Raw genomic sequence first — 23,419 nt, forward strand, 5'->3', positions numbered from 1 at the left:
AAAAAAAGTAGAAAAATCTCGGGTTGGAAACGTATGTGAACTGCTGCATTTGATGACGTCAAAAAAGCCGTTTTTATGTGGTTCAGTGATTCTCGTTCAAGAAACATTCCTATTAATGTGGCACTCATTCAAGAGAATGTGAGGTTTGTAAACTCTCTTGGGACCTCCCACAACTGGACAGCAAGCCGATGAGCGTCCCGAAGTGCGATCTCCACGTCTGTACGGGGCAATAGCAGATATGCTGTGTCTCTCCGTCAAAGTAAACAGTGTCATGCTTGGGTCACAGATTTTCACAGAAACACAGATGATTGTAGAGACAGGAACTTTATTCAAACACTGCAAACAAACATGTCTCTTTTTCAAAAGTTTAAATGTGCTCCTTGACAAGACGGTGATGAGAAATCCGTCTCACAATTAAAAGAATGCAAACATATCTTCCTCTTCAAAGGAGTGCGTGTCAGGAGCAGGGAAGGACAGAGACAGAGAAAGGCAAACAAACAATCCACAACTGACAGGTGCTTTTGGACTTTTAAGTCTGCGAAGTACCGCGCGGATCAGCCGCAAGTAAGCCCAGCAGCAAGGGAGCGATGTGAAGGTAGTCTTTCAGCGTCTTTTTTTTTTTTTAACCTGTAGGGGTGCAATCAGCCCCCCAGCTCCAAACAGAAAACATCTCGAGGGGTTAGGAGCACGAAAATTGTAAATGCAGATACTGTAACAGGATTACTTGAACACTGACCTGGCCACAACTCTGCCTGACTGCTGTGTCTGTGTATAGTAGATCATGCTACGATAAATAACTGTGCCGCTCCTGTTTCAAGCTGAATAAAGCTGGTTTTGCTAAGGTACTGAGACTAAGCCTTGTGTTTTGGGGTGCAAGACAGGGACTTATAGCGCGACCACGATCTTTTATGATTTGCTTCTGTGGTGCTTCATTGCAGCGCTGTGAGCCTCCTATTGCCCTGCCCCAGCAACAGACAAACAATCTTCCACAGACACTGCAATCGCACTTCAGGACACACTTCAGCATGTCGTTCCCATTGGGTGGGGGGGTCTCAAAAGAGTTCAGAAACCTCACGATATGAAGAAGAAATAATGATTCAGCTCCTGATCGATAACTGTGCTGCCCACAACATGCTTCCACATTTAGATAATGTTCGTGTTGAATTCCTCCCACCCAATTGCATGGCAGCGCTTCAGCCATTGGTTTTGGGCATCATTCGTACCCTGAAAGGGTATTATCACAAGAAAATGCTGAGAAAAATTCTCATCAGCATAACTTGTAGGCAGGAGGAGATTAAAATTAATGTGAAAGAAGCTATTGAAATGATTGCAAACGCCTGGATACAAGTTAAAGAAAGCACTATAGTAACAAATACAGAATATTTTTTAGGTCCCTGTGAGTTCGTTGTAATGGAATTTTACCTGTATTCAGTTGTTTCAACTGTTTCAAAATATTCTCATAACTTCCACTCTACTTTAGCAACCAGTCTGACAGTTCTTCACAAGACATTCTCTAATGCTGCTATAATGGCAATAATACGGAAACGTATAATGCACTTTTGAAGACATATCCCAAGTTCAGGCCAACCTATTTAGGGTTTTATCACCTACTAATATAAATGTATTAATACAAGTATCTTAATATACTACTGTCTATATAGATTATACTGTATATAATACTGCGTCTTGTGTGTGTAGCGCTGTGTCACAGTAGTCAGCACTACAGCCTCATAGCTCCAGCAGAATTCATTTAAAACCTACCTTACAGTCTGTCTGTCTGTATGTCTGTCTGGAGGACGCACATTTTCTCTGAATCTGCATAGTTTCCTTGGAGTATTCCTGTTTTTCTCCTACATCTATAAAAAAGTAAAGGTTTGGCAATTCTAAACTGGCCCCCTCTGCGGGAGTGGAGATGTGGGTAAGACTGTACCCTGCAATGCATAACATACTTCCCAAACTGCACTTAATGTTTCCATGATAGACACTTAGGCAACAGACAAGGAGGCTGTAAAGTATGAAAGAAAAAAGGCATTGATTGTAAAGAGTGATGACTAATGCCTCATTTTCAGAGAACTGTGATCAACTATTAGGATGTAGAACCATACACCTTCACTACTGATGGGCAATTATCGGTAAATATTTATTATTAAGAGCAGTCAACACAGAAATGGACAAAAACATTAATTATATGGAACATATTGTATATTGTATAACAGGCAGAAGTGGCTCTGAAACCTACATCTAATCTACTTCGGTAATTAATACTGAAATAATGGGTGGGACGGTGGTGCAGTGGTCACGGAGCTGCCTCACTCTAAGGAAACAGGGGTTTACGTCCCGGGTAATCCCTGCGAGGAGTTTGCATGTTCTCCCCGTACTACAGTGCCTTTTCTCCAGGTGCTGATTTCTTCCTACAGTTCAAAGGCAGGCAGGATAGTGAAATTTTCAATAGTGTGTATGTGTCTGTGTGTGTTCACCCTGTGATGGATTATCCAGGTGTTCTTCTTGCCTTGCACCAATGCTTGCACAGATAGGTTCCAGATGTTTAGGATAAGCAGGTTTACAAAACAGATGGATGGGTATTTTGAAAATGTATGTAACCAGTCTACTGACTGGTTAATCACAGAGAACATTACATGAATTTTGAACTACGATTCTTTCTAAAAGGAAAAAAATGGTAACTTATCTACACCCTACCCTGTCACTGAATCACTGACGAGTAAACTAGCATGCTAATTCTTTTTGTTACCTTTCAAGGTGACGGTTATGGTTGTGTTTTCTCCCACAAGATAGCCACATGGTAAGAGTTCAGGGGTTTCAGCTCCATTTGTGCGATGTATATCTCCGATGCTGTAGCCCACAACACTGTCAGAGTTTAAACCCAGCTGGCTTAATGGATCAACATGAATGATATATTCCTGGAAAAAAATAATGGGACACATTAAATCAGAGCACTATTAGGTTTTAATTAATTTTACACTACAACCTTACCCTATAGTCTGCTGTATTTTATTATTATATCATAAACAGTAAAGGAATAATCAGACTCCAGGGCCTGATCTCCCTAATGTTCATCTGGCAATATTTAGATCATCTTAAGGATTTTTATATGTTATCATTGTGTTGGCATGTGCAGTTGGTTAACTAGTCATAACTTTCTGCATACTCCTTTTAAAAGATTTACACTACACAATCAACTTGATTTGAAAGAAGTTGGACTGAAATGTAAGGCTAGCTAGTGGATGGCATAATTTACAGGAGGGTCTCATTTTATGTGGGGAAGTGCTACATAATAAAATGCCCTTCTCAGTGAACAGACATAATAGTAATATTCAACATCATTTGGCAAAAAATTTAAACTGCTAATTTTTTCAACTTAGCTGGCACAATATTTACATTGCATATATTGTTTATACCTCCTTAACCCTTTCAGCCCTGGATTTTCTGTTTTTATGGGAAAAATTATTTTGAGATATTCTAACTTTGGGGTGTCTAGGAAGCTCAAAAATGTAAAAACAAAAAAAAAATTATCACTATTATTATACAATAGCTGCCAAATCCTTCAATACTACTTGTTTTACTCCCGTGTTTTGTGGACTGTATGCCAGTCTCTCCAGTCTACACTAATAGTAGCACGCTTGGTTCCAACGGCTGCAAACATACCTGTGCTTTACAAAAACGGCTGCATATATATGTACTAGTAATAGGATGTCAGGGCCAAAAGGATTAAGACACAGAGGACATTGAAACGTAAAGATTATGACACGTTGTTACTGTGAAATGAGTTAAATGTGCCTGCCAATGGATTCTCTCATTGACCCTTCCTATTTTGTCTACACAGGCTATCATGTCTACTGTTTTTTATGCAATTTACTATACCTGTTAACATTTCAATATAAGCAGCACAATGCAGAGTATTCAAATATAAAGAGAAGCTAAGGAAAATTTCCTGTGAAGCAAACGTGCAAAATTGTAAAAGAAAACTGAACCCTATGTATCTGTTTAGGAGAGGATTGTGTAAAGATTGTATAGCCGAAATATCACCTGAGGTTTCCGATAAACAACTGCAGCGCTGTACAGGCAATGATATACCCCTGTATAAAAACTGAGTGCTTAATGTGATTTTCAACCTTTATACCCTAACCAGAAAAACTAGAATTTAAGTTTTAGATGGTAAATTTCTTACAATTCATTATTTAAAAGTTATAATCATTAACACTTGCTGGAACAGTAGTCAATAACTACTAGTAGTCACATCAATAGCCAGTAGGCAAAGACAAGTACTTGAAACAATATGGAAACTATTATGAATAAACACTTTTAAAGATTAGACATCTAAATAACTTTGACTACAGGATACAAATATGACTCACAAAGATTAAATGATGCATTTTCAGCAGTATTAAGTTTTTTTTACAAGTCTTGATAATGATGTCTTCCCCTTACCTTAAAAAGACGTCTCACCACACCATCCAGCACATCCCATTTAGTTTTACCGCTAACTCCAATGCAGCCAACGAGATACTGCCGTGGTCTAGATTCCTGCAAAGGCAACATCTCAAGTTTTAAAATTATCACATCATATATGAAGGATATATATATATATGTGTGTGTGTGTGTGTGTGTGTTTATTGGATGGATTATGAATACAAAATAAAGTGTTAATGATTAGACAACTGATTTACTTTCTAGCCAATCTAAACAAAAATGAAGACAAACTTAATGAAACTCTTTTAAAAAGTGTAACAAAGACGTTAAATGAAGCAGAAAAAAAAAGATGATTAGTGAGTACTGTCTAGTATTGGAGAAGGTTAAGACTCGGCTATAAAATCTTAGAAACTGAATGGGCTTATTTTAAAGAGACACAGAAAAGAACAGAGAAGAACAGACACATTGGTACATATGGACAGAATAATGAATATGTAAATATATAGACACAAACTAAATCTAAGAGTATATAGAGCAAAATCTTGCTTTTGAATTTTGTATTATGTAAAAAGTCACCTCTTTCCATTTAACTTCATCATGTAAGATGACAACAATCTTAACATGTCGTCCTTCTTTGCGAGTGGTACCATCTCCATTGTCTTCCAGTAGCATGTCTACAAACAAAATTAAAGCACATTTTGAGAGTGCCATTTTAAAAAGGGCTTGCTTTTAGCCCAGACCAAAGATTATGATTTTTTTTGTCTGCACATACCAAGACTGGTGGATTCTGTGAGGTTCAGGCTATGCTGAGATAGACCCACAGACTGCCTAGGAGATGATGAAATGGAAAGCTGGGACCGAGCCCGAGTACAGCTTCCTTGGGTCTCCGATTTAAGCCGATCATTCTCTGCTTTTAGCTTTTCGATTTCACCCTGCAACAAGATCATAAATGAATTAGCCAATCAGGATTTACCTGACACTTGGGCAAATCAGACATTTTAAAAAGTTATATAGCTAATGCAAACACGTGGCAGAAGAAGCTAAGACAAAATTCTATTGTTATGACAAGCCTGCACACAAGAGAGGTTCGATGCAACATTCACCTGCATTCTGTTCATTGCCTCCCGAAGTTGATCAAGCTGGTGAGCAGAGCTCAAGGCTTCTAGCCGAATGTCTGTCAGCTTCATTTCCTTGTCCCTCAGTTCACTACGCAGCTGCATGATGGTTTCAGCTTCACTTTCTGTGCATTCAGAAATACTGCAACGGGCAACGAGAAAAACCTAAGTTACAGCCTATCATTTAAAAGAAAACTGTCAACATCAGGGAATCAATGGAATCAAGATTTCCTAATTATACGCATAAAGCTGTGTACTATAAGATTTTTCTTATAGTGTGACTAGATTTCATTTCATTGTAAAGTGCTCCAACAATTAGAATGGTGGGCCTATGTAACAATGAGTGCAATTTACTTATTAAAAGAAATACAAATCAACATGAATTCTACGAAGCAATTCCCATCACCCAAGTGAGACAGTCAATAAATAGTGAAAGGTATGATGTCTAAAGTGTGGTATTTGGGGAAAAAGCTGTGTTTATTTTTAAAAGAAGGAAAATTACACTAAATATTTTGTACTATGAACAAAATAATGTTCACTTATTAAAGAATGCGTTTCCTTGTAAAACAGAACCACTCTTTGCATCATTCCTGTTGTCATCCAGAGTGAACTTTTGGAAAAGCTCTCCTTTTACCGAGCCAATGAGCAGCTTCTCCTCTGGCCAAATCTTCCATTGGTGTGAATCCCTTTTGCATACATGTTATTGTAAAGGACACTAAGGAAATGGATAAGGAAGGTACACAGGCTTTAAGAACAAGCTGTATATATGAATGTTAAACAAACCAACTAGAAGAGGGAAAACATATCAATCAATAAGTGTAAATATATTTAAAATCTTAAAAATGATTGGCTACTTAAACACAGTTAAGTATTTAATATTAAAGAATTACTATGTTGTCATTTAACCTATTCATTATCTTTTAACAAACCGTACAGTATATGCTTTGACTGCATGTCAGCTTTGTTTGAAGACTGATTAGCTAACTCAAGGAAGCAGTCAGATTTGTACCCAGCCTTGGAGCTCACAGGCAGGCATCAACACGTTCATGCATCTCACAATGTCTCTCAGAAAGACATGTAAAACCAGCTTTTTAAAAAGGGAAGAGATTTATGTGCATGTGTGATTTGCATAGGCAGTGTCAATTACATTTTTATGATGGATTAATAAACTGGAAAAAAGTTCATTCTAATTTATGCAATCTAATGACACTTGTATAGCGAATTCAAAAACCACAGCTCATGTATACACTAGACTTCTGAAATGTGACATTACTTAAAACAATATTGTTGCCTGATAAGCAAAGCCAACTGAGGCAAAGAAAGAATTAAAAGTTCATAGGATAAGGACAGAATCCAAGAACGCATTACCTCACTAATTAAAGGCAAGAGAAAAGTCTTTGCTGTACCCAGAGTGGCGTCTCTATTCGAGCACAGATTATGTGCTAAACTCTTGAGAGACTTGAGCTCTAAGCGAGGTGCAGTAGGGTATCAGCATGGGGTCAACTCTTACTTGCTGCTTTCTTAAAGGACACCCACAAATAAAGGACACATTTATTATAAACTGTCAATTACAGTTTCAGTAACTATAAAGATATTTTCATTATCTGCAAAGGAAAATTACACAAGAATAACTGAATTACTTTTTATATTTAAAACTATTTAGTGTACTGTAAAGCACTAACAAAGCAAAAGTATATTCACTCACCACATAAATGACAACTAAAAAAACTGAAACATTTTATAGAGGAGCAGGTACATAGCTCTTGGTTAATAAGTTTGATTCAGGGCTGGTGACCCTTTTGCATGATGTTTGCTAGGGTAACTGCAGTAACCCTGGCTTCCCAAACAGTTTGAAGGCCTGAGCAGATGGCCCAAGTGTGGCCATTGTAGGACAATGTCTGTATTGCCTGTTTTGCTAAGATTTAGTGGCAAACTAGGCATGTTAAGACAGCAGATTTAACAGGAATGCAGAAAGCGATTTCAGAGTGAATGGCTGCAGCTCACACCAATACTCTGAACATCATCTGATAACAATAGTGTAAAAGCCGTTGAGCGGACACCTTTGCACAGACTCCTTCAGACAAAAGGCAGCCATTCATCTTAGGCATGTGAGCATGAACGGAACTGTACCTGTGGGTGATAGACACAATAATGCTCCAATAAACAGACACTGGTGCTGTAACTGGAAATACCTTGATTCAATCACCAGAGGTTACTCAGTCCTTTACAACTTGCTGCACTCATTTCTTCTGTCTCTTTTGGAGGGGCTGAAGGCAGAGAATCTGTTCTCTTTGGGAAGCCAAAAGCTGACAATGCACTGTCTTTTGGGGAACTGAAAGCTGACAATTTGTTCTACTTGTTACCTGGAAGCTGAGAAGGTACCCTCTTTAGGGTGGGAAGCCATCCACATTCTGTGAAGCAAAGAGCTCACACATTTTCATTAGCTTGTAAGCTACTTTTCATAGAGCTTTGGAGCTAAACACCCTAAACTAGTTCTAAGACCCACTCTGCCAAGCTCTGTGCCAGTGATTGAACCCTGTCTGAGAAGACTGAAAACCAGCATTAATTCAAGAAGAGAACTTCAACTCCTACACTCTTTTGCCAGACAGAGTAATAGTTATCCCTATGAAGTTGCAGAGGGCACAACAATGTGCCTAACAGCAAGTTGAGAAGGGCAGCATCATAGCACTTCACGGACAAAGGACCATGTAAGAAACCACAAAGAGCACTCCTATGTAGGCAAAGTCCTCCACTTGAACATGCAGAAACACCAGCAATAACTCCACACAACATCGGACATCATCCTTACAGACTTGGTATTATAAAACTGTTTTTTTCTGTGGCAGGATAAATTAGAACTCTAAAAAGCTAGTAAACAGCCAGTCTCTTCTGTGTTAAATGTTTGTCTATTTCATCCTTCTTGTGTCCTGTCTTCAAATCTGCCTCTGTGATTTTCTTGACATTCATCAGATGTTGCTAGTCTTCTTTCCGCCATGTCTGTTGGTTTTGTGAGCACTTTGCTGTAATAAACACTCAAGCACAGGTCACCTTGCCAATGTGGCAGCAACCTCCAATTTTTTGAATTTCCAGAGCATACAGTATCATGTCATAGGCTTTCGATTAAGACCAAGATCAAAATTCTAGCCCAAGTAGCTCACATGTACTCACATGACAGATGGACAGACCTTATCATTTTATTATATTACCAGTAACGGTGCACTGCACAATAACGTGCAGTGACTACACTTGACTCGAGCATTCCTAGTTTTCATCCTCTTTCTCTGTATGTTTAGCATTTGTTTGCTCAGAGGTTGACGCGCTTGCTGCTTCCTGAGCAGCTCTTCTTTTCTCCACCCTAGCGGCCCTCTTCTTCTCTTCTTTCGTTGGCATCTTTTTGCTTTAAAACTGATTAAGTCAGTGTTCGTGCTGAAATTACGTTTTCTTTAATGTTTCACTTAAGCTGGTTTAAGTCTTCAATCTGCCTCAAGAATGATTTAAGATATGAAGAGATAGGGGAAGTGACAGCGAAGGTAGTAGGGAATGAGAATGGCGCACGTACGCAAATGCTGCACGGCCACCCTGCTGTGAGTTGATTCTATAATAAAATAAATTAAAAATAAAAAGAGGAATAACCTTGGAGGTCAATCATCACCCTGCAAACAGATAGTAGATGTCACATAGTATTTGTGTACCAAATTTCAGGTCAATAGGTCAAACGGTTTGCAAGCTACAGGTGATTTAAAATCTGGACAGACAAACGGACAGCCACGATAGCATATTATATATATATAGATGAAAAATAATCTGAGGCAAAACGTATTTGGAGATATATTACACACACACACATAGATTTTAACTGATTTAACTGAGTTATTCAGGATGATAATTTAAAATGCAAAGGTAAGGAAACAACACAAAAAACAGCCTTGGATTGTTTTATATACCTTATTATCCACTGTCTAATTCATTTTATTTATTACAAAAACACAAAAAAGCTGGTGTATCATGGCATCATCAAGCACAGTGCAGAATAATATTGCAGATGTAATCTATAATGAGTTTACATTTTCATTATGTGCCTATAAGGGCTTTCTGCAGATAAAGTGGGAAACCACTTTCTGTCCCAAGGATGTTGATGTTGGGTTAATTCCCCACTGAAAAAACACCATCTGAGTAATGTAAAATCTAAACTGCCTAGCCAGCTTTGTTGACCTCTGATAAATGAACAAAGATATTTTGGACTTTGGTATCACTTACAGTGAGTTGGAGTGGGAGGTCCTCATGAGTGGGGTAGAGGCAGTAGATCCATTATGAAGAAGTTTTGGGGATGATGGGAGAGAGGAATCTGTCATCTCTTCAATGTCTGAGTGGGAGGACGCTGACTTGGGAGATTTTTTCTTTCCAAATGCTTGCTTGAAGGAGCTTCGTAACTGAAAGAACATATGCATGTAATAAATTATTTTTTAAATGGCACCAGGCAGGTAAAGAATGAGCAAAATACATGTTAAATTACAGAAGTGTTTTAGTGTGAATGGAGAAGACGACTTTGTGCACATGTTTAAGGTCTACTTTAGAATCCTTAAAAAAAAAAGTTGATAAACAATGAACAGTAGTACAAAATGCATATTTTCTGCCTAAATTGATTATCGAATTTACTAAGTTGAGTAATATTTCTTCAAAACAAGTTTACTATTTTAATTTTTAAGATAGTTTGATTAAAAGAACAGCAGATCTTAACCTGAGCCACAGCATCAATCTCTGATAAACAAGTGTCAAGACAAAGAAGTAATAAAAATTGTTATTGAGGTAATGGGCAAACACATTTAAACTTTAATTGTGCAGAGGGAGAAAATTAATTAAAGATGCAGACTGAGTTCCTATGAGATTAAGGTAGATTCTAAAGATACCAAAAAAGTGAATCATTAAGAATTTTCTCTGAAGTTCTTAGAAACAGACACAGCCTGAAAGGGTTCAAATGGGTTAGTGATGTTTAGCTTAATGTTAGCAATCTAAAGGACTTTGTGAGAACAAATATTCTTACCTCGTAGACCTGCCACATGTAGTGGAAGCACAAAGAACAGAAAAGAAAGAAAGAAAGAAAAAAATAAAAAAAACAAACAACAAATGGAAGTTTAGTGTTGGACATCACTGTTGATATGAAAAAGGTACTGTAAAAAGCAGCTTGTAGTTGGATAAATGATATAAAACTGATTTTGCAAAAAAAAAAAAAAAAAAAGATGCATGATGTTCTACATTTCTTTCAATTCACAACAGTAATCTGGCTCCATATTCAGAATATTAAAACTATAAAAAACAATTAACTTTTTAAAGAGATACACAATATGAAAAATATGCACTTATAACAAATCTAATTATAGCAATTTAGTCTCTAACTTTGATTTATAAAAATGATAGCCTTCAGTTTCCCTAGATGAAACAAGTGAGGATGGGAAAAGGAACTAAACAGAATGGCTAGCACTACAGAAAGCAAAAAGAATCAGCTATTAAACTAATCTATTTTTATCTGGCTGGATTTAACAGATGCAATAGCAATGGTAAAAATGCAATGAAAAGTACTTTTGGCTATGGCTCGACTTCTGTGACAAATAAGCTGGTAATAAACACTAGGTAGTACTTGACCACAAAATTATGACAGACATGAAAAGCCATTTGCTATTTGACAGCTAGCCTATTTGGGTGAAAACAAACAATAGTCACCTTTGCTCCTGTACAGGAAACCGTCTATAAGCAAAATGGTGTTTATAAAAAAGAAAAAAAGACAAAAAATGGAAAGAGGCATACGATGCAGTGGCACTAGGTTATATACACTTTAGAGATATTAGACATATTGTCTACGCTTTTAATAGTCACACTTAAAAACTGAATACAAGGTGAAAAGTCTACAAGAACCCCCCCCCCCCCCCCCCCCCGAGTATTTTGCATAAAGTGCACTCTCAAGCTCTAAATGTGTTACTGCATTCATATACATTATGATGAGTAAAACTATCAGTTTATGTACTTACAATTTTAATGCATCATGTCAAGGGCAATGTGTATGAATGTACCCGATTCTTAGATATGAGATAACATACCTACTGCAATTATGTGTAATTAACCTACTTGGTTAGTTTGTATTTACCTAAATAATTTACATATATTACAGCAAAAAGTAGTCAAAGACTGATGCTTGCAGGTCATTTGTTAATTTTAAAAAAGATCCTTGAAACTGTAATCATTATTTGCACCAGTCCAAAGACACATTCAAAATCCTTTCTGCTGATAGTTTGCTTGTTAGCTTTTTATGCAGTACCATAGTGATACTTTAAAATCAAGTTACAAAGCAGCATGCTATTGCTACAGAGGGATTTGGATCCTTCACCTTAAAATTACATTCTATTAGTTAAAGATTTCCCTGACTTTACCTGTGCAGGCCACTGACAATGCCATTTGTTCTGCTTTTCTATTCTAACACTCTTTATTGCTTTCATTAATTTACACGTGATACAAGTTAAGATAACAGGCTGACACTATGCCCTTTTTGTACATTTATAAGTTAGTTCCAGTTCTCTGAGACTTTCCTGGTTTGTAGTAACCTTCAAAAATAAGCACATTAACATGTTCCTAATATTCCCTGTAACTATGGCTGAAAACCTCATAAAAATAAGGGCGTTTTCAATATCCTTCTATTTATTCCACCCTTGCTGCTGACTTATAACTAATACATTAAAAACCACCATTATAAGTATTGATGTTTGCATTATTGGCAGCATGTTTTTCCAATTCTATTTTGGCATTTACAATTTCCCACTTCTCTGTTATTTTCTTATATCCATAGACGTTATGGTTATGCTGTCAGTGTTTTTTAGAAGTACCTTTTTCAGCATTCCTCATGAGTTTACTTAGCCACTGAGCACACATATTACTAGACATGCCAGTATTATGTATATGATTATTGAGGTTTGATATTCAAAAAAGAAAACCCCTTTCTTGATAGTTGTAATCACTTTGGATGTTTTACAGCAACAAGAAGTTTAAGTATGAAAGCTGCTGGCTACCTTTGCATTTGAGTATATTCTGTCCAAGACTAGTATTTTATGGCCATGTTAATAGATGTATTTGTATGGTGACAGTAGAACTATGAAGAGGGTACAAGGCTACGGACAGTCCCAAACATTAGAGAAAATCATAAAAACCTCAAGAGGTCACCAAAATGTGAAAGGTCACCACATGACCTTCGGATGACCAATAGTCATCCATGTAAGATTCTATGTCAGAAAAGTTAGGACCATGCTGTTCATGTAAGGCTGGGGCCATGTAGGTCAAGCAGAAGGCTAATGCTCTTCTATTTGGGCTACAACAAGTAATTAATGCCATTCATAATAACTGATGGTGAAAATAACTGCCAAAAGATTTTTTTATTGCCTTGTTACGCATTGTACTTAATTTTGTTCAATCACATTGATCCCATTTTCGGATATGGACACAGAGGATGTAAATACAGTGAAATGTCAAAGAACTTAAAAGTGTTCACTCATTTCAACTTAACATTTGTTAAACAAATTCCAAGAATTGTAAGATCTGTACAGTAGTACATGTGTGATCAACTGAAAAGAAAACAAACTGGAATGGTGGTGATTCATCCTTCATTCATACTTAGGGATAATCTGGTAGCACACTCCATGGCACTTTCTGTTGTTTCTTAAGGTAGATCTTTGGAGTTCTGACACACCAAACAGCCCCTACTGCTGGTCACTATTTAGTGAGTGAATGTTGAGGTGGTGCACAGCTACAAGTACTTGAGAGTCTTGTAACACAGGGAAACTATATCAGGACGGACAGAGTAGCCTCCTGCTTTTCTTAGAAGATTGTACTGCTTTAATGTGGGCAGTGACATCCTTAACCATTTTGTACAACTCTGACATGGCCAGTGTAATTTTCTATGCAGTGGTGTGCTGGCCTGTAACATCACTTCAACCGAGACCCCCATGAATCAGCAAAGTAATTAAAATGGTAGGCTCAGAAGGCAGTACAGGAGGAGACGATGAAAAGAAAACTGATGACCATTATGAGCAATGCTGCACATCCTCTCTCTAACACACTATCAATAAGTTCGTTCAGTTAACAGATTATTCTGTTGAAGTGTGAGAAGAAGAGATACTGGGGTTCATTAATATCAATGGCAATATGACTTTATAATACATCACTTTGTCAGAAGTTTACCTTTTTTATAATAATTCCGGTGTGTACTGGGGGGTGTCATTGGCTGTTATAATATTTATTAATTTTTTTCAACCTGTCTGACTCTATCTGACGGTCCAGAATGTGAGTCATCAACAATTTCCAAAACTTCATTTGCAAAGTATTTATTTTGAGGACAGTGATGGCAGCTCAGCACATTACATAGTGTTTGCTGTCATCTAGACGGTAAAATCAAACAATACACTCTAAGCAATGATGTAGGCAACAGTGTTGAAAGTATTAAGACAGAATTTACAGTTAACAAAACTTGTTGCTTTGCACTTTTTTTCCATCCATCCATTATCCAACCCACTATATCACAACCACGGGGTCACAGGGGTCTGCTGGAGCCAATCCCAGCCAACACAGGTCACAATGCAGGAAACAAACCCCGGGCAGAGTGCCAGCACACACTAGGGACAATTTAGAATTGCCAATGCACCTAACCTGCATGTCTTTGGATTGTGGAAGGAAACCAGAGAACCCGGAGGAAACCCACGCAGACACGGGGAGAACATGCAAACTCCACACAGGGAGGACCCGGGAAGCGAACCCGTGTCTCCTAACTGCGAGGCAGCAGCGCTACCCACTGCGCCACCGTGCCGCCCACGTGCACTTTTTTGGAAAGCACAATTTGAAAGTATAATTTTACTAACTTTTTAATTGTTAGATAAAAAGCTTGCACTTTGTATATGAGTATATTCTGTTCAAGAGTACTATTTCATGGCCATATTAATGGATGTATTTGTATGGTGATAGGGTAACTGGCAAAATATGCCAGTAGTCATATGAATGGTGTTTGTCTTCTATTTTTGCTCTGCGCCTTCAGTTAAACCATTCATAGTAACATAGAAAAACCTGCAAATGGCAGCAACAATTTAAATCAGCTAAGAGTTGTTGAAATCTGGAACAAACTACCGAGCCATGTGCTTGAAGCAAACACCTAAACAACCAATAAGAAGTACTGTATCTGGATGAGATATTAGGACAGCTTAGCTATTAAGTAAACATATGAGCCTGATGGACTAAATGGGCTCATCTTGCTGGCCAAGTTTCTTATATTCTCATGAAACTTGCAAATTTCAGCAAGTGTTTAAATCAGTAAACTGTACACTATCTTTAGACCCATACTGTCAGAAATATTTATATCTTTTCAAGGCCTGAGACTAAGACACAGCAGCTCACAACCCTTCAAAAACATTTCCCACAAAGTATTAGATAATTATTAAAAATTCTCACAACTAATTATAAAAGTACAGTTTTTAAAACTCCAAGTCAAAAAATCTGATAACTGTAACAGAGACTTTAAAAAACATAAACTGACAACTCTAAACTTTGGCTAGAGTTGTGAATGATACAATTGCAGTATTTTTAGTTCTTCATTTTAGAACAATGATTTATTTGCAAGTAAAAACATATGAAAAATATATAACACAGGTTGTGTAGGTGTGAAAATAGATGAATTATAATTCCTTAACACATTTTTACTATATGACAAAATATATCACACATACATTGTGTGTATAACTTGTTTGTATGTAGAGCTGTAGATAGATATACAGATACTGCTTCGTCATTGAGTTTCTTGAGCCTTACATGACTAGCATTGCCATACATGACTATGTCTCATCTCAAAACTAATGAACATCTGGTCTCTCAAATCTCTTTATGTCACCAACCAAAAACAAATTCAGCTGCTCACTGAATGCTCGTCTTACCCAGTTTTTCTTTTTCTTCTTCTTCGTGTCAGCCTCCACATTACTGCCAACACTGGAGTGGCTTGTTGCACTATTAATGCTGGACACACTGTCAGAAGAGTGCTGCCTGCGAATTCTGAGGTCTGATGACTGAGGACTGCCATTACCTGGAGCTGCAACATGATTGAGATCATCATTATGGAATTGTCTCTTGTTAATACATTTTTCTTGCTATAGCTGCAGCAACTCATACATTTTGAAAAAGGGATTTCTTTATAGTAAACTTAATGACAACTGAATGTTAACAGCTATTTTGGAGGTATACCTCAATGTTATATCATGTATAAAATTTGGGCACTCAGCAAGAGCATTCAGAAAATGTACTTATGAAAGGAAGAGTGGTCAAATACTTGAAAGGACATTGAACCCAGTGCTCTGTAGAATGTGAACCTTGGGTTCTCTGTAAGGCATTCCCAAAGCTTTGTCTAGTTTGTGTGTCCCCTTTGCTTCCTTCAATTTGACTGAATTGTTGCATCTCCTGCCAGACTCTGAAATCAGTCAGTCAGTCATTGTCCAACCCACTATATCCTAACACAGGGTCACGGAGGTCTGCTGGAGTCAATCCCAGCCAGCACAGGGCACAAGGCAGGAACAAATCCCGGGCAGGGCGCCAGCCCACCGCAGAGACTTTGAAATTCTTGGTTTAAAAAGTTCAGTGTTTAGAAAACTCCAGGTCATTGTTTTGTAGGCTTCCATTTTTGGGCAAGAATTACTAAATAGCCTTTTCTCACTTTTGGTTTTTTGCAGATTTACTCTATATTGTTGCTAGTCTGTGCAACAAACAGACATCTTTGAAAGCGTTTTTGGTTACTTTACCATTATTCATGAACAGTGAGATAGAAATCTGATAAACTGGGTGGCTATTTACTGGTGGATCAATGCTCTGCAGGTGATCACATTGCTTATGTATTTGTATGATCTAATATATTCTGTATACAAAGATTTATAACAGAAGTAGTGAGCACCTAGAGATAAATACTGAGTACCTAGAATGGAAGTGCATGACACTCGAGAATAAATTCAACTTGGATGTCTCACAGAGCACAAAGCTATCACATAGCAGCAAGAGACAGTCCATCAGACTCACTTGAGGAACACATATTTAAGAGCTTTGGTTTGAAACTGAATACGTTTACACCTTTTTCCTATTTCATTTTCTGTTGTAGTCCACTCAAACCAGATGTTTCCAGATGTGTAAAACAGTATTGCATCAGACAGTAATGGATGCGCAAAGAAAAACTGCAGTGCATTTTACAAACCAGTCAATCAATGGCTGAATGACTAAAGCGATATTATAGGTAAGTAACAACATTCACTGCAAATGATACAATGAACACATGCTGTCCAGACTGGCAATGGGGCGTTTGACCACTTTTTTGGGAATACAAGTTTGAATTCTGTGTCCTTATGTGATCATTTTGAAAATATAACTTAACTTTTAGAATAGTAAGGTAACGTTAACTTGTAGCTTAACTATTTAATGGTGTTTAGGTTAATAAAAACACTGATGACATTGTTAATGTTTTCAAAATTGATAATTTAACTTACTGCATGTTGAAGAGTTAAAGGTAGAAGCAAAAAAAAATTATGCACAAATGTTTCTGGATTTTAAACTACGTCAGTAAATGAAGGTCACTAACTAGAGAAAGACAAATACAAAAGTGTAAGACAGCATACCTTTGCAAGCAAGTTCTGGGGTATTAATAACCCCATTAATGGCAGCCTGGGCAGCAGCATTTTGCTTTTTTAGATATTCAATTGTCTTTCTTAATTCATTAAGCTCTGAATCCTGCAAAACATAAAATAATGATAATAACAACAATGTGAATGTGATTTCAAATTTGATTCATCCATCTTCTGCTTTCATGCCTATTTTTTTTTACATGACACATGATTTTATTTATAATAAAACACTGCATTCTTTAAGAAAAGAAACAAGAGGACAGTCATTAATCTATCAACTAGCTACATTAGACAAAACATACAAGAAACAAAACTGTGGTGTAAATGTTAAAAAAAAATAAAACTTTGCAAATTGTCAGGACAAATTGAAGGACAATACATGAAATGAAGTAAAATATTTGCACGTCTTACTTGTATAAACGTTTCTCTGAAAAGAGTCTATAGTAATAACAGTTGTCAGTGTTTTCTAAACTGTCAAGTAGAAATGCAAGTAAGTTCTCAAATTCATGAAGAACAAGGATGAGAAAATCAGTTCCATCTCACCCCATCACAAGTTACTATATCAGACTGCAGGGAATTTGGAATTTAAAAAGGGCTTGAATGTCTTTAGTCATATGTTGGTGGAAATTCACTACTCTCACTAGAAAGGGCTTAGGAAATTTGCAGCTAAAAACATCATATGAAGATTCACTTTCCTCCATGTGTAACATACACCTGCCATATTTACAGAATTTTCTCTCCCTACCTGCCCCATACTGTATTTTTGAGACCCACCTTCTGTTCTGCAGTCATTGTGAGGCTCTGTAGTCTTATGGTCATGTTTCCAAGGCTCTGCTCAAATGCTGCCACAAGATGTGCCTGTGAAAACATGCAGAGTTCAGTTACATCACGCGTATCATACATCTTTAAGCAGGCCACAACAAGGTAAATGCAACACACATCATCTTCGACACAGTGGCTGCTAAACAAAACAGTTCATAAGGAGGGTTTAAAGGAAAACTGGCACAGGACTTAGACACACACTGAAGGTATCACCTAGGGGTTTGAACATCACAAAAAGGTAGTTCCAAAATGTAGCTAATTAAGCTGTTTTAATTATACAGCAAAAATCTAAATAAATAAACTAGCACAGAAGATAATTCTGGCCTTGGGCATGAAGTATCAATTAAATACGTGTTAACCTCTGGAAGGTACTTCAGTGGAAAAAGGCTTGTAGTTCTCAAATGTATATTTTACAATGAAAAAACAATGCTCTTTATTTTGTAGTTTTTTAATTAAAAATAGAGGATCCTCCAATGTAATGGAAAATATGTGAGACTACTGCACATCTGAACAGGTCTACTAAATATTGTGATTCCAGATAAACAAATTGAATGCTAACTCATCAGATAAAAAAGTACAGTGGAACCTCGGGTCACGACCGTAATTTGTTCCAAAACTCTGGTCGTAACCCGATTTGGTTGTGACCCGAAGTAATTTCCCCCATAGGATTGTATGTAAATACAATTAATCCTTTCCAGACCGTACGAACTGTATGTAAATATATTTTTTTAAAGATTTTTAAGCACAAATATAGTTAATTATACCATAGAATGCACAGCGTAATAGTAAACTAAATGTAAAAACACTGAATAACACTGAGAAAACCTTGAACAACAGAGAAAACTTAACACTGCAAGAGTTTGCGCTATAGCGCTACCAACTGCTCGCTAAAAACACTTTTTTTTAATGAGTTTTAAGCACAGGGAAAAAATGAACATTTGAAAAATCCGTAATTTAATAAACAACCAAGAAAAGTAACATTGCAACAATGCACACTACAAACCGATCGCTGTAAACAGAAGTGAAATGGAGGTTAAAATCCAATAGAAAAAGTCTTCATTAAACACAGTATATACATATATATATATATATATATATATATATACACACATATATATACATATACATATATTCATTCATATATATATATATATACATATATATACATATATATATATATATATATATATACACACACACACACACACACACAGTATATATAAACACAGGGCTAACAGCAAGGTTAAACTTTTTTCAAGAATACAATCTTCTTCTTTTGGCTGCTCCCGTTAGGGGTTGCCACAGAGGATCATTTTCTTCCGTATCGTCCTGTCCTCTGCATCTTGTTCTGTTACCCCCATCACCTGCATGTCCTCTCTAACCACATCCATAAACCTTCTCTTAGCCCTTCCTCTTTTTCTCTTGCCTGGCAGCTCTATCCTTAGTATCCTTTTCCCAATATACCCAACATCTCTCCTCTGCACATGTCCAAACCAACACAATCTAGCCTCTCTGGCTTTGTCTCCAAACTTTCCAATCTGAGCTGACACTCTAATGTACTCATTTCTAATCCTATCCGTCCTCATCACACTCAATGCAAATCTTAACATCTTTAACTCTGCTACCTCCAGCTCTGTCTCCTGCTTTCTGGTCAGTGCCACCATCTACAACCCATATAACATAGCTGGTCTCACTACCGTCCTGTAGACCTTCCCTTTCACTCTTGCTGATATCCGTCTATCACAAATCACTCCTGACACACTTCTCCACTCATTCCACCCTGCCTGCACTCTCTTTTTCACCTCTCTTTCACAATTCCCATTTCTCTGTACTGTTGATCCCAAGTATTTAAACTCATCCACCTTCGCCAACTCTACTCCCTGCATCCTCACCATTCCACTGACCTCCCTCTCATTTACACATATGTATTCTGTCTTGTTCCTACTGACCTTCATTTCTCTCCTCTCCAGAGCATATCTCCACCTCTCCAGGGTCTCCTCAACCTGCTCCCTACTCTCGCTACAGATCACAATGTCATCCACAAGCATCATAGACCACGGGGACTCCTGTCTAATCTCGTCTGTCAACCTGTCCATCACCATTGCAAATAAGAAAGGGCTCAGAGCCGATCCCTGGTGTAATCCCATAATATAGCATAAAAGTCTGTTGATAAAATGAATGGTGAAGAACCAGCTTCAATGGTGTGTTTAAAGAATATCTCAATATGTCAAAGAACAAATTTACTCTTTTTCCAGCTCTTTCCATATCCCAGTTTACATGCCGGAAGGATCCTAAGATAGTTTAATACATATAAATACAAGATTCACCTATGATATATACCTTTTTCAAGTAAGCTATGCTCATTATACAAATGAGATGTTAAAAAAGTACACTTTGTAAAGTTCATAAGTAAGACAAGGCTGATTTTCTAAGTCCTACTTTAACTATAAGGCTCTTGCCATATCTTGACACCTTAGCAAATTACTGGACACTTTGGATAAACTATCAAAAGCGCAGTGTGTGTAACATAGCACACATTAATGTTCTCTAAATTCATATCATTCATCTTTGTCACTGTCAATCACCTCAATACTGACTCTTCAATCATTTTGGACTTTTTAAACCCGTTTCTGCACTTAGACAGTCTTCTAGGTTTGGATAATATGGCTTTCATAGTTCCTCTCTCTTTCACAATGCACTATAATAACAGAAGGGTTACCTACCAGATACAAATCTAGGGAAGAGTTAATATGAAGTACAAAAAGGATATCAAACTTTACAAACCGTGTGCTTATGTGACCCTCACTGTTTAACAGGGCTTGCTGAAAGACTTTATTGTCTGAAGTGTCTCTATGGACACTGTTAAAGTAGTGGGAAAGCAGCAAGACATTGTGAAAAAAGAGTAAGCACCAAGTAGACAAAAAGAGGTTTCAAATTTACTTTGTAGCCTCACTGTGCATAGATCCTGGATTTTAATTTAGGCTGACATGCTTTCATTAGGTATTCTGAAAACCTGCACTTTCTACACACATTCCAAAGACATGATGGTAGGTTGGCTGGTATCCCATAATCGCTCTTAAAGGATTCAGACACCCACAATACATAATGGGTTAATACAGAAAATAACTATTGCTAATGGAAAAAATACACATTAGGATATGACATTTAAGATGCCTTACTGAGTTGTCAGTCAATAATTAAATCTTTAAAAATATAATGTTACTAAGTATCTACCAATGCATACTTGCACGCCTTCAATGATAAAAAAAAAATTATATCTTTAAAGGAGTTTTTCTTTTTCTTCTAATTTGTTAAACATGGCTGGTAACTTTATTTTCATCTTAACAATACATTCTGTCCATTAATTACCTGCACTTGTTTTGTCCAGCATATTGCTACAAGGTGCCAGAGATTATCCTGTCATCATAATTTGTACAGCAGAATTCAACTATGGATGGACTGCCATCCAATTATTAAAAAAACAAGAAAAGGATTTATTGTTTTAAAACTTTGCTAAGAGGAGTAATACACAATTCTACTAAGCCACACATTACGAGAGGTCTTGTGAGTACCACAAGGAAGTTTTTATATCTGGCTATTCTTTAATTGCTCACCAGTAAAAGTCATTAAATGCGCTAATGTTCAAAACTGAGGGGGAAAAAAAAAATCAACAAATGACTCCACATCAAGGCTCAGTTTCAGACAGCAAGGAAATTGTTAATTTTTATTTTGCTATTGTTTTTTTAAGATCAAGTAAATTTAAAATTTTAACCTCCTCCTCACCATCTCTCATGACATGGTCAAAATAAACACTATACCTGATTTTCTTGGTGTTCACAAAACTACATTGTGTTTTCATATTTCCTTTTTGTATTGTGGATACTGATTCAGGCAAGGCCATTCGAGCTGACTGCCCAGTCGAGTACACCGATTTGAAGATAACACTGACATAAAAATAGTCTTTCTGATCAGTGAAAAAAAGAACTAGTAGCTCATATTTTAAAAGGTTTTCCTTTAGGATGACTACCCAATTTTAAGACCGCAGTATTTAAAGAGTACCAAAACACATTCAACTGTTATGATAAAGAAGATCATGGATTACACCACTTGATGCTATTAAGATGAGAAGCAAATTTCAATAAAAGTACACAGAGAGGCTTAAACCAAAACACTGGGTGACTGGAGATAGTCTGATAGACTTAGTTTCTCACATTGACTACTTAAAACAAATTGTAAAAGCTTTTACAACCAACGCCTGCTTAGATGAACTGTCTTCACTTCATAACACAAATATACCTACATACTTCCACATGTAGGTAGGGTACAGGATTTCCAGACACGTACAAAATCCCTAAGAGTGTCAGATTTTGACAGTACAATAGTCATCAATCTTTAAGCTGTTGGACAGAGCACTAATAAACAAGACATCCCAGGCTGAGTATAGAGATGTTCTGCCACCAGCACAAGGAGTTGAAGTGAGTTTTAATCCTAAGGAATATGAGGGTCACCGGAAACGTTTTCTTGTCAGCTAATGCAGGTGAGCCTTTAAAAAGCTCCTGAAGGTAGACCAAGCAGATAATTAATCACTACACTATTGTCGGCAGTTGGATTATTATCAGGGTTAGCAATCAACAGAATGTATGCTTTGAAACCTAAGCCACTTCTACTTTTTATGGACTGTGAACATCACTGTCGAACAGAAGCTTTTTTAAAGAGGCAGAATTTATAGTTTCAACTGTGAAATTCCTTCAGTATCTGCACTGAATTACATCATTTAAATATGGGAAACAACAATAAATTTAAGTGATGATGGTACTTACGAACACAGGGAATGAAAAAGGGAATGTTTACCTAATACATATATTTTAGCATTAGTTTATGACCTGTAGTGCATCTTTGCTTGCTTTGAAAATGGTCAAATTTATTTTCTGGCACTTAAGGTGCTAACTAGGTTTGTTAATTTAAAGGAACCTTTGCTTTGTGCAAATTATATTCAAAGTTTTCTTGTTTAATTTAACAATAGTGTATCATAGACATTAATCAAAAAAAGTAACTCATGATTATAACTTTTTACCACTTATTGGGTATGTATGTTGTACACAGTCTAAAAGAGTGGTGCCGCTCACATGAATAAAGTCATTGGAGCATTGCCAAAATACATCTCTCTATTTTAATAAAAAAATCCTAGGACGAGTCTTTTTAGCCCGAGACGAGATGTGACTTTTTCAGAGAGATACTTTTAAGTCCCGCGAGATGAGACTTTGTGGCAAGAGATTTAACCATGCCCAGGGCCGGAAATAAAAGACAAAGAGTTGATGACAAAGTAGAATGTCATAAAGAATTCAAAAACATTGGTACGATACACATGCAGAGCAG

The 23,419-nt window shown here is 36.9% G+C and overlaps 1 protein-coding gene across 6 annotated transcripts in view; it reads right to left on the reverse strand.

Moving 5' to 3' along the window:
• nav2a (neuron navigator 2a) overlaps positions 1-23,419 on the reverse strand; it is a 327,423-nt gene that overhangs the window by 21,094 nt on the left and 282,910 nt on the right. For all 6 annotated transcript variants that reach the window (XM_051923293.1, XM_051923294.1, XM_051923292.1 and 3 more), the window contains 9 exons: positions 17,996-18,079; positions 17,216-17,327; positions 15,500-15,651; positions 9,801-9,973; positions 5,532-5,685; positions 5,201-5,360; positions 5,005-5,102; positions 4,447-4,542; positions 2,750-2,918 (listed from right to left, as the gene is read on the reverse strand). In XM_051923293.1, coding sequence (XP_051779253.1) covers positions 2,750-2,918; positions 4,447-4,542; positions 5,005-5,102; positions 5,201-5,360; positions 5,532-5,685; positions 9,801-9,973; positions 15,500-15,651; positions 17,216-17,327; positions 17,996-18,079 — 1,198 coding nt within the window. The remainder of the gene's footprint in view (positions 1-2,749; positions 2,919-4,446; positions 4,543-5,004; positions 5,103-5,200; positions 5,361-5,531; positions 5,686-9,800; positions 9,974-15,499; positions 15,652-17,215; positions 17,328-17,995; positions 18,080-23,419) is intronic.

This window comes from Erpetoichthys calabaricus, chromosome 2 (genome assembly GCF_900747795.2).
Source record: "Erpetoichthys calabaricus chromosome 2, fErpCal1.3, whole genome shotgun sequence".
NCBI classification, from domain to species: domain Eukaryota; kingdom Metazoa; phylum Chordata; class Cladistia; order Polypteriformes; family Polypteridae; genus Erpetoichthys; species Erpetoichthys calabaricus.